Source organism: Cervus canadensis, chromosome 19 (genome assembly GCF_019320065.1).
Source record: "Cervus canadensis isolate Bull #8, Minnesota chromosome 19, ASM1932006v1, whole genome shotgun sequence".
Taxonomy (NCBI): Eukaryota; Metazoa; Chordata; class Mammalia; order Artiodactyla; family Cervidae; genus Cervus; species Cervus canadensis.
In genome coordinates this window covers 4915021-4927172 of record NC_057404.1, presented here as the reverse complement: position 1 = coordinate 4927172, position 12152 = coordinate 4915021, and the positions used below count along the sequence as shown (strand labels likewise).

General features: G+C 39.5%; 1 protein-coding gene across 3 annotated transcripts in view; it reads right to left on the bottom strand.

Annotated features, from left to right (window-relative positions):
• ATP8A1 (ATPase phospholipid transporting 8A1) overlaps positions 1 to 12152 on the bottom strand; it is a 225987-nt gene that overhangs the window by 119357 nt on the left and 94478 nt on the right. For all 3 annotated transcript variants that reach the window (XM_043438424.1, XM_043438425.1, XM_043438423.1), the window contains 4 exons: positions 9944 to 10049; positions 8051 to 8133; positions 3786 to 3835; positions 1866 to 1935 (listed from right to left, as the gene is read on the bottom strand). In XM_043438424.1, coding sequence (XP_043294359.1) covers positions 1866 to 1935; positions 3786 to 3835; positions 8051 to 8133; positions 9944 to 10049 — 309 coding nt within the window. The remainder of the gene's footprint in view (positions 1 to 1865; positions 1936 to 3785; positions 3836 to 8050; positions 8134 to 9943; positions 10050 to 12152) is intronic.

Sequence of the window (12152 nt, the reverse complement as noted above, 5' to 3'; positions counted from 1 at the left end):
TAAAGTCCCTTTCAGCTTTAACTTGAGGCATCACTGCATGCCTCTATGGTTTGCCCCTTTATAAATTGCCTATTGTTCCTTTAGTTATTCTTTGGCTTGAGTTTAATGTTTTAAGAATTTTAGTATTTGGCCTTCATGGTTTTATTAGACCAGGAAAAAATAAATCATTTACCTGCAATTACTTTCTCAGTGGTATTACCCATTTTGGGGTCTCCAGTCTCAGGGCTGAGTTGGAAGCAGACTAGTGAGGTATGATTTAGAACCCTTGAGAGAAACAGAACTTAGTGACCTCAGAACAGATGCAATATTCCAGGCTCCAATTATGAATTTCTTTTCATTTCTCAGTGGTGAAATGGGAAGCGGGCAAAGCAAAAGGAAATGATAATTTCCCCTCATGGGTCTTTTCTGAGAATGAGAGTTCTGTGTAACTTACAAACTCTATTTTTTCCCCCAGAGGTTAGTGAAATTTTCAGTGAAATTAAAATAGGCCGTTTTAACACTAAGGAAATACTAAAAAATTAAAATCATAAAAACAAAAGTGATGAGTAATAAATAAGGCTGGGGAGATTAAACTCTCAAGGTAATTAAGCATTCTAGTGGAACTGGATGGTCGGATTGGGGGGATTTTCTACCTTCTCTACAGTATCAAGGAAAGCAGTGGGCGGAATGTGGCCTTCTGCATAAACTGCAATGTCTTAGTCTCCCAGCCATGTCTGACTCTGTGAACTCATGGACAGGCTGCTAGAGCTTATTTCATTGTTCGATGCTTTTCCCTAAGTTTATTTATGATTTCTAGTTTGTGTTACATGTAACCCATTCTCCTCTCCCTCAAATTTCTTTTTGATTAAAAATAACTAATTTTTTATCATGTTGAGCTCTAACATCCTCTGTCAGAACAGTTTATCCAAATGATTTCACCTGGAGCGAGCTCACCCTACATTTGTTTATGTGCTTGTTCAACAACCAAAGAAACTCTAAAACTAAATTCAAGAGATGTCATGAAATTATTCTCTCCCAATCTTTTAAAACCAAGGCATTAAAGAATTATGTCCCAATGCATTAAAACCAAGGCATTGAGAAACATTCTCAACAGGAATTTAAATACTAAGCTTGGGCTTCTTAACAAGTCCATCTTTCAAGTTCCATGTGAGAAAGCAAGACTGCTGATTATATTTGAAATTGGCAAGTTCCAAGTTCATAAGTTACCTGATTACTCCAAGCATATACTATGTACCTGGAAAGGATAAATCTGAAGGGAAATATTAACTAATTTCAAGAATAAAGTTATTCTTGAAGAGATTTCTTATTTTTCCATGAGCATAAACATATTTTAACTAGGGAAATTTCAGTCAGAATGACAAATTACTGTCCTGTCAATATAACCTGCCAAATACCAAAGCCAACCAATAGTTAGAAATGCTGTTATAATTAAAACAATGCAAATACAATACAAATGGTAATCACCACATGAAGAAATTACAGCAATAACTGTAATCCATTTCCCCCCATTTCTGTAGCCTTTAAAAAATCAGATTCAAATTGGTGTAGGTTGTGACATTTCTAATTTAATTTTAAAATATCTTCTGTATTTAATTGTCTTCTAACATATTTATAATATACAAACCTGAAAAACTGAATTATATAAATAACCTCAGCCAAACTTTTTCAAAGCATCAGATTTACCCAGAAGGAATTCCAAATTTCACCAGAAGAGGCTGAACACTAGTACTATAAAACACCTCCAAAAGTGGATGTCAGCAACTTCAGGCTAAACATCTGTGTTACATTTCCATAGCAGAATGTTTAACATATACATTATAAACCATCATAAATCAAAATCATAAAAGACAAAAATACAAACTTACGGCTCCTTTGCAGTAAAGTCGTAACTTCCCGGATGGAGTGCGAACAATCACTGACATTCTCTTTCTAGCGCTGAAAGAAAGGTTTTCCATAAAGTGTCATCATAGTGAGAAGATGCATCTATATGTCTGTCATGTCTCACATATCTTAATGCTCACACTGAAAAAATAAATTTAACTAAATTATGAGGCTGATCCCTCCACATACACAAACCATCGCCTGAGTGTATAGCTGAGTGCCTTTGAAAGTCACATTATGTTTTTAAAGATGTGCGGGTACCATCTGCTGCCCTAAAGGAATAATTTACAAAATAGCTCCCAAGAAACCTTCAAGAGTTAATACCCACCAGGGCAGAGAGAGGAGAGTTCTGGTTCAATGTTTTCAGATTTAAAAAATAAGCCAGAACCTTTTACGATGAATTATTAAAAAGAGAAATGATAATCAATTTTAAGTATACACCCAATCAAAAGGCATACACTAGCACTTTAAAAACTTACTTAAGCTTTCACAACTATCATTTTTAACTACTAGCAAACCACTGGGATCATGTAAAAAACCTAATTCATATTACAAACTAGTTAATGAGCACAAACAGCTTAACATTGTGTTGGCGATACAGACTGATAAAAGTTCTTAGTCAAACATACACATCTTTCAATGGATTAGCAAAGAGACTACAAATTAACAATGAACAGAATAAGCAGGAATGGCATTGCACAGGATAAGCCTCACTTGGAATCAAGTATGCATAAGCATTCTCTCCAGAGAAAGGGGTAAAAAAGACCTCTTTAGTGTCAGAGTCTATTCATGTTACCTTATAACATTCTGCAGCTAAAAAACTGAGATGAATCCACTACAGGAGTTAGATATGGTGTAGCTGCCTTTAGAACTATCTTGGACCATTCACTCCTCTCTTTCTCCATCTATTATTTCCGCTGCATTAGAGTCTCTGATCATTCCTGTGCTCTAGGACCACACTGAATTGGGCCCGCTTTGGAACAACGTCTCTGTATTCTACCTCAGCCCTTCCTCATTCATGTTTCTCTTAATCCAGCTTTGAAGGCATGGTCCCTGGTTCACCAGCTTCCTTGCTCTTTTCTTCTCCTGGCAGAACTCCCAAATCCCGGGTGAACAGGAATGCCTTCCGGGGTCCGGCAGCGTAAGCAGACGCTGCTGGGGAAGAGCCGTCCCATCACACGTTGGCAAATGCTTGGTCCCAGCGGCACAGAGCGCGCCACACTGCCTCATCACCCACGTTTCTCTAACCACCCCGCTCCCACCTCCTCACAGGACGGTGCACATTCTCTTACGGTCTCTCCACTCCTCAAGTCTCCAGGATGCCCCTGTTACTCCAGACGCAGGATTTTTGCAGTCACCTGGATGGAAGCTTCCAACAAGAAATCCCTATTCATTTAGCCATGAACATTGCATGTTTATCTACTGTGGACCAATCCCTTCTGTCTCTATTCCTACTACGTGGAAACTATTTTTATACCTAACAGACAGTTGAATATGAGTTTCTGAAATCCCTATGACAACTAGATGTTATAGTGAGCACACAATTAGAACGGCAAGTTCCTGACTCTAATTCATTTTAATTCTACATAAATCTTGGTGCCCCTAAGTACGTGTTCAGATCACTACCCAGGCCTGCACCCTACAGTTGTGATGCGGATTGTTATGTTCAGAAATATTATTACACTGCCTCCAGAAGACATGCCTTACAAGACTCTGAAGAGAACGGTTTATGACTTTCTTACAAATGACAATTAAAAATTGCATTGAGAATTCTAATTTAATATTTGGTCTAAATAAATTTATTTAAATAAAATAAAGCACACTTTCTTCTTACTTAAAAGGGAAAAAGTTTAAAAGGAGGGAAATGTATGACATGCACACAAACCACAGAGCAGATGTTTTACCTGGTGAACTCCAAGACATTGAGCAACTCATATCTTTCTTCCTGCCCCAGCTATGAAGAAAAGGAAAATATGATTACATACAGTAAGAAGTAGCTTTGGCTTCTTGGAAATAAACTCCAGTCATTAAGTTTTAATGTAAAAAATGTCAACACAAATTGTCCTTAATTGAACTTATTAACTTTTCAGGTTAAGATGGAAGATTGAACAAATGTGATTACTTTTCTTCCTTCTCAAAGCCCCACCAAAACTACAAAAAAAAATAAATAAATAAATAAAAAGAAAAAAAACTTACAATGTCAGGAAAATATGAAAAGAGACAATGGCATTAAAAATTTGGAAGCTAGAAAACAGATAAGTGGGATATGCTTAGTTAGCAGACGCAAGAAGTAGCAAATGCTATTGTATACACAGTGGTTATGGAGGAAAAGGTGAGAACCAGCCTGACCTGTATTGAACAATCCCTAAAAGGCCTAGGGAAGGGGAATAACAGGTAGTTCTAGAACTGGAAGGTAAAGGAGCGCCCTACACGGGAGGACCAGGGAAAGAGCTGCTATTCTGGGCACTGGCTCTTCCTGCATCCTGGCAGAAGACCAGAGGCTCTGCTGTTCAAGTTTCTTTCGTCTAGAAGTCGGCACACCTGAAGATATATGTATTGTTATTGCATTTGTACTAAAGGCTAGGCCCCAATACCCACAACCCACTTGGCCCCCTACATTCTGGCAGCCACATCTTTCCTGGCAGAAGGGTGGAAGACTGTTCTCTCGGGAATCTATAAGCCCAGGTTGAGTCCTAAAGGTACAGACAACCATGATTTCCCAAACGAATCCCATCAGACCACCCCACAGTGAAGCCCAATGTTGACAAATACCCTCTTATATTCAGAACTGCCATATCAGCTTGCAAATTCTTTACTCTTAACCATGAGAAAACCAAAGATTAACGGATACCCAAGGACAGCTACTATCATGGATCACAGATACCCAAAACAAACAGGTAGGGGCAATTTGGAAGAAAGAGAATTCAAAAAGAAAACACCGGCGTCTGCCTGGGCTTCCTAATGGGCGCCAAGGGCTGGTGGGCAGGTCCCGGCTGCCTCTTCCCTCCATTCCCACACCAGGATGACGGGGTTGGTCATATGCTTTCTGTGGGGCATTTTCTGTTGTCTCATGGGAACTGGATGACTGCGGACTCCTGGTGGCGTAAAACCTTCTGCAGTGTTTTACACCCTTGGAAATACGGTTAGATCCACTAGTATATGCTTGTTTATGGGACCCATGAAAAAACAAAGAAAATGTCTGAGACAAAAAGCTGCCTTTTTGTTATGCTTCTGTGATTAAGATTCACGGCCTGTGCTGCTCTTTGGGGGCGTTGGGAGAGACTGGCCTTATTTCTCTGAATATTGCAGCTCTCATCAAAGATCTTGCATAGCCTATTAATGCATCCCATATGCAGGTGGTGCAGTAATTAAATGCTCTTCTTTTTCTCCTAAGTAGAGAATGAGAAACTCCAGAAAAGAATATGTGAAAGTTGATGTTTAATTTTTGGTGAAGTATGCTTCCCCCAGTGCAATAATCAAAACAACTGTAATGACAGCTTAAGACCATTTTATGTTCCAGTAAAATATGCTTATTTAAACTGTTTGCAACTTTTTTAAAAAAGAAAACATAAAAAAAAAAAAAACTACCATTATTCCTCTCAGAGAAGTAACATAAGTACAACATCTACGAGGGAGAAACAGGATACTGTCAAAAAAAGAAATATTGAGAAAACAATAAAAGCTTCTGGAAGCTAAAAAATGTAACAGCAGAAACAAAAAGAAAATCAATTGAAGTCTAAGAAGACAAAAGAGAGGAAAACTTCCAAAAAAGTAGAACAAGAAGAGGCAAAAACACGAAAAGCAGGACAGGAAAGTGAAAAGATGAGCTCAGGAATTCTAGAGAGCAGCGAAAAAAGAGGAAGAAAAATGAACAGACTCATGCGAGAAAAACTTCCAGAATGGAAGGATGTCGATTTCCAAATGGACAAGTGTCCACTCAGTGCTCAGTACAGTGAGTTAAAATGGTCTCACTATGGTACACGGTTGTGAAGTTTCAGAATTCAGATAAAGAAGATCTCGCAAACTTCTTGAGGGAGGCAGTGGGCAAGTCACAAAAACTAGAGTCACAGTGGCTTCTGACTTCTCAGTTAGGCATGCAGGAAGCCAGGCAATAAAAATTCCTCAGGAAACTGATTGCCACCCTGGAATTCTCTATTCAGCAGGACCACCAATTAAGTATAAAGGTCAGATAAAAATGTTTACACTTAAAAGGACTAAAGAACAAGTAACTTCCATGTGCCTTTTCTCAAGAAGCCAACAAAGAACGTTCTCCACAAAAACAAGCGTAGGCCAAGAACAAGGAAGACAAGGGATTCAGGAAACAGACGATCTAACACAGGAGGGGGGTTAGGCAAAGTCCCCAGGGAGACGGGGAAGCGATTCCTCTCGAGGACCCTGAGTGAGCCTGAGTTATGCACCATGGCAGCTTGGAGCCCTGAGTCTGGAGCGGGGCTCAGTGAGGGCGGTCACTGCCGTGATTTCTGCTTCCGTAACACCTTCTCGACAGGATGAAACGGACAGAAAACACGTTCTATCAGTGTCAGGTTCTAAGAAAGAAGTTCTGACTTACAGGAAATAGCAAGCCCCAAACAGGAGACAATCAAAAGGAGTTTCATGTGCCATAGAAGCTGACCTCTGAACAAAACTGGCCCAGAGTAAGAACAGGGGCCGGATGAGGCGATGGTGCTTCAGGAGGAAGGTCTCAAGGCAAAGACTGCAACTGCCCACTGGCCAGATCATCTGGTGTAATTGTACTGATAAAAGTGCACTAAGAAGTTATGAAACAATTAGAACAACTAGTAATAGGTAGGAAGAAAATGTTGCACTTGGAAAAAACATAAGAGCTTTATTTTTAAGAATTAAAGAAAAAAATTATTTTCAGGAGATAATTTTGTATCTGAAAACACAAAATTAAAAACAAAGAAAATAAATACTGAATAAAACAATGTTTTGCTAGGAATATCAATACAGGCATAATAACATAAACACTAAATAAAAATGCTTAATGAGATACCATTTATATACAACAGTGTACACATACCTTGAATACGTAGTTCAATGAAAATTTTACAGTTTGATAAAGGTTTCCTCGGTGTAACCACCACCCCAATCAAGACACAGAACATTTCCACTGTCCTATAAATTCCTCTGCCCCCTTTCCCAACCTCCCCCTGAGGTGGAGACAACCGCAGCTCTGAATCCTAAGACCATAAGTCACTTTTTCCTGATCTCAACCTCGATATGATGCAGAGTATGCAGCACTCTGTGTCTGGCTTTTTTTTCCTTTTTTCTCAGCCTGTTCCTGAGACTTCTCAACGCTGGTAACGAATCGATCACTTTACTCTTTCTGCATTGCTCAGCTATTCCACTGTGCCTCACAATGTGCCGATCCATTCTCCTAGCGATGGACATTTGGTTTGTTTTTAGCTTTTGGCTACTCTGAATACAGCTGCTATGAACATGTCATGAACCATCCCTCTGGAGGACACATGCTTTTACTTCTTCAGGGCAAGTGTGACTACATCTGCTGCGTCAGGAACATGTTTACCTGTACTGGAAAACTCTAAAAGGTTTTCCAAAGGGGCTGTACCATCTCACACATCTACTAGCAGCATACAGGTGATCCCCTTGCTCTGCGGTTTCATTAACATTAGGTGCTGCCATAATGTTTTAAATGTTACTTTTCTTGGTGGGCATGTTGTAGTATCTCATTGAGACTTTAATTTGCATTTCCCTGATGATTAATGATGTGTTTTCATGAGCTCACTGGCCATTTGTATATCTTCTTTTGTGAAATGTTTGTTCCAATCTTTTGCCCATATAACATCTGGGTCCAAATACTTGTTTAACCAAACACTGTAATATAATTATACTACTACTGGAAAGGGATGGTGAGTCAAGAGAAATAATCCCTCATTTAATATAACTGAACAGAATGTCAGTAGATATCTCTAAAATTGAAGAATTGAAATATATTTCATTCATCAACATATTAAAAAAGGATGCATAAATGTCTGAAGAAACAGCTAAAAGAATAGAAAAGTCAATGCTTCTGGAGAGGAGAACTAGAGTAGGGAAGCTCTGTTTTATTATGAGCTTCTTGGTGTTATTTTATCTTTGAAGCTTGCATGTGCATTGCTTTGATAAAAAGGAGAATTAAATAACTTACTGAATCTATAATCACACTGTCAGGCGTTCTTCCAGTGAAAACAAAATTCAGCTGCTTGGCTGCTCTGACCAAGGCTCCCTCATCTGTTTCAGGCAAACAGAAGGAAGCAAATACATGGTGAAAAAAATTATCCCAAATATGAGAGTAAGACTGCAATATAATAGTCTGCTTAACTTTAAAATGAATTAAAGTTCTTTTTATTCTGACTCCTGTTATTGAAATGCATTTCTTTTTAAATCATACAATAATACCCAGGGTTTGAGTAGAATGATCTTCAGAATCTGAGACATGTATAGATCCCAGAGGCATATTCTTGAGGGCTAAGTCTCACTGTTAGCCAAACAGACCTAAAAAGGATAACTTCAAAGGACCTCTTCGTCCAGCATATTCTCTACAAAACTTTTCTTAAATGATGTGTACAAATGAGGAAACCCCATAATAGCAACAACATGGATAGACCATGAAGGCATCATGCTAAGAGAGATAAGTCAGACAGACAAAGAAAAGCACTGTATGATCTCACTTATTATGTGGATTCTAAAGAAAAAAGAGAAGAGAAACCCACCCCCCTCAAACTCTTATAAAAAGAGATCAGATGTGGTTATCAGAGGTGGAAGGTTGGTGAAGGGGAAGTGGAGAAAGGTGATCAAAAGGTACACATTTCCATTATAACATAAATAAGTACTAGGGATACAGTGATGTATATCAATTATTTCTTAATTAAACTGGAAAAAAACGAGTGGCACAAAAGTGCCTTCTTAAGTTTTATCCTTTTCCTCCTAAAATGCTGAATGTAGGAAAACTATTAATAACACGACGAATATCGAGGGGTCAATTTAAAAGGATATAAATGAATTGATGTTTCATTGTATTGCATATTATTTACTCTCATCACCATGTTACATCAAAACTTTTTTGCTTTTGAGGGAAGGGTGTGAGATAAAACATCCATATAGTATCTATCTTAACAATAAAGAGTGTCTGTCATGGTTTTTAGGAATCTGGTATATTGTATGAGGCCGCAGGTGCTGGTTTGGAATACAGTTTAAAATGCAGGGGGAGGGGATAGTTAGGAAGGTTGAGACTGGCATGTACACACTGCTATGTTAAAAATGATAACCAACAGGACCTGCTGCATAGCACACGGAACTCTGCTCAACGTCACGCGGCAGCCTGGGTGGGCGGAGAGTGGGCGAGAGTGGATACGTGTGTGTGTACGGCTGAGTCCTGCTGTCCACCTCCAGCTATCACAACATTGTTCACTGACCATACTCCAATACAAAACAAAGTTGTTTTCTTTTTAAAGGAAGCTTATAAAAAAGTTCCCTAAAGTGTGTTGCTTCTTTCCTGAAATCTTAGTCATCAAATTGGCTATTTACCCAATTTTACACTGAAAATAAGTAAGTATGGAATCTCCTCTCTAAGTGTAAAGCTCTTCTCATCCAAGTAAATACACAGCGAACTCCTTGATTATCATTTCCAGAAGAAGAAAAGCTGGTATTCTAAAATCAACACTCTTCAGGCAAACGGATCTTCCTTTTCCTGCCTGCTTACGTGAAAAAACAGTTTATGACCAACAGTTTTTTCTTAATTATAAAGAAGGGAAAACGTACTATGCACATAGAGTACCATGTTTTTAAGCCTGTATGAATTTTGCTATTCAAATTTCCATGTAACATGTTATACAACAAATATTACACAGTTATGGATTTTAAAATATGTACATATATGTATAATTTTGAAAGCCAACATTTCTAACTGGTAAATAACATTTTTAATCTGAAACAAAAGTAACTTGGTTGTTTTACTTCTTCAAATTAAGTTTTTCTGAACAATCCCATATTTCAGAACAATTTTCAGCCAAGAAATACATCACAGTTGCTTCATTGGTACCTGGAGATGCTGCCTGGTAAATAATCTTATCTCCTTCCCGCTCCGGTACTGCTGTGTGACATACTGCCATCATTGTGAGAAATTCACATATTATTGGTGCAGTGGGCTGTGAGAAATAAACGCGTAATTTAGGCCCTTTCATTTCACCATTATGACACAATGGTAGTAGCATTACTTCATGTATATTTATTGAGTGCAACTGTTAAATGTTGAGGGTGAAAGCCAAGAAATCAACACTATGAAGAAAAAATATTTTTTACTAAAATCCTTCAGTTTTGCAACCTCTTCATTCCTTTTCTAAACATCTACATAAGGCCACTTTGTCTTGTTAAATAGAAACAGCACAGTGAAAAAGGCAGATAAGGTTGAATCCTGTTATCAGAGGACAAGAGAGGAATTCTAAAATGTTCATTTACCTGGTTCTAATCCCTGATCAGATCTAAATCTTAGGCATCTAATCTCACTGCAGTCCCACTACTTTGGGTCGCGGTGATGATGGCAGAGGATTCCTCTACGATGCTTTGGTCTCTCTTTCCAAAAACAACAACCATAACCTGATAAGTGTTCTACTAAATAAAAAAGGATTGACTGAGCAAGTCCTGTGTAGTCATGGCCTGAGGAAGACAGGATCCTTTCTGCAAGGAGTTTTTGAGTTTATAGGAGAATAGCAACCATATTTTTGAAATTAAACATCTTCTTTTCTGGTTCCTGATGAAGAAGAGTATCACTTGAATTAATAAAGGAAAAAAATTCCTCCATGCTCTTGGATCAACAAACTAAAATGACTGGAAAGGTACATCAAAACATTATTTGAAAAAAAAACAACAAAACTGTGTTCCGGCTAGAACAGCAGACAAATCAGACAAGGTCCCTGCTTCATGATGCTTTGACGTGGGGAGGGGGGGTGGAAACAGAACATAGATAAACAGTACACAAGTATCATTTATTTATGGGCTTCCCTTGTGGCTCAGCTGGTAAAGAACCCGCCTGCAATGTGAAAGACCTGGGCTCGATCCCTGGGTTGGGAAGATCCCCTGGAGAAGGGAACAGCTACCCACTCCAGTATTCTGGCCTGGAGAATTCCACGGACTGTATAGTCCATGGGGTATTGCCAGAAGTTGGACACGACTGAGCAAACTTCACATCATTTATTTATACTGTGAAGAGGGTTACAAAGGATAAAATGTGTGAAAATCATATAATATGATTTGAGTCAGTTTGTGGTTGTTCTCAAGACAATGTGATCTTTAAGCTGATGAAGTTTCAGCCTCATGAAGGAGTGAGCACAGTTTTCCATCAAGCAGGATAACACGTGACTGAAAAGGTCCTAAAGCAGGAAAGAATGAAGCATGTATGAGAAGATAAAAGAAAGCCAGGACAGCCTGAGGAGAAAGAAAGGGAAGGTAGGTCCAAGTGAGGCTGGTGACTCAGGCAGAGGTTGGATCACGCAACTTTGTAAGTTGAGAGGGAAGCCAGAGAGTGGTTTTCAACAGGGGTTGTGCTGGGACTTGATTTCCACTGGCCTCATTCTAGCTGCCATGTGCAACAAGGATGGGAGGGGTGAACATGGAAACCAGGAGACTGGTTAGGAGGCTGTTGCAGCAATGTACCTGGGGGATGCTGGCTGTCTTGACTGGGGTAGAGAAAGTGAGAATGAGGTGAACAAGACCTTTAGGACATGTTCTAGAAAGTCATGGGCTTCCCAGTGGTGCAGTGGCAAAGAATCTGCCTGTCAATTCAGGAGGCGCAGGAGATGCAGGTTTGATCCTGGATGGGGAAGATCCCCTGGAGGAGGAAATGGTAGCCCACTGCAGTGTTCTTGCCTGGGAAACCCCATGGACAGAGGAGCCAGACAGGCTACAGTCCATGGGGTCGTGAAGAGTTGGCCACAACTGTGCCACCACACACACACACACACACACACACACAAGAAAGCTGCATTGACAAGGGCTTAGTGATTCATTACAGATCTGGAGATGGAGAGGACAGAGGAAGCAAAGCAACCCTAAGTTCCTAGACCGAGTGATAAGACAGTTGATTGTGTAATTTACTGAACCTGAGAACACAAGAAGGAAGAGCTGGGTCTAGGTCTAGACTTTGTGGATCTTGAAGCTCACGTTCTGTTGAAAGCAAAAATATCCACATGAACGCACTGCCAGGGCCCTGCCCAGGGGCAGAGGCGGCAAGTCCACCAGTGCCAGGCAGGGGC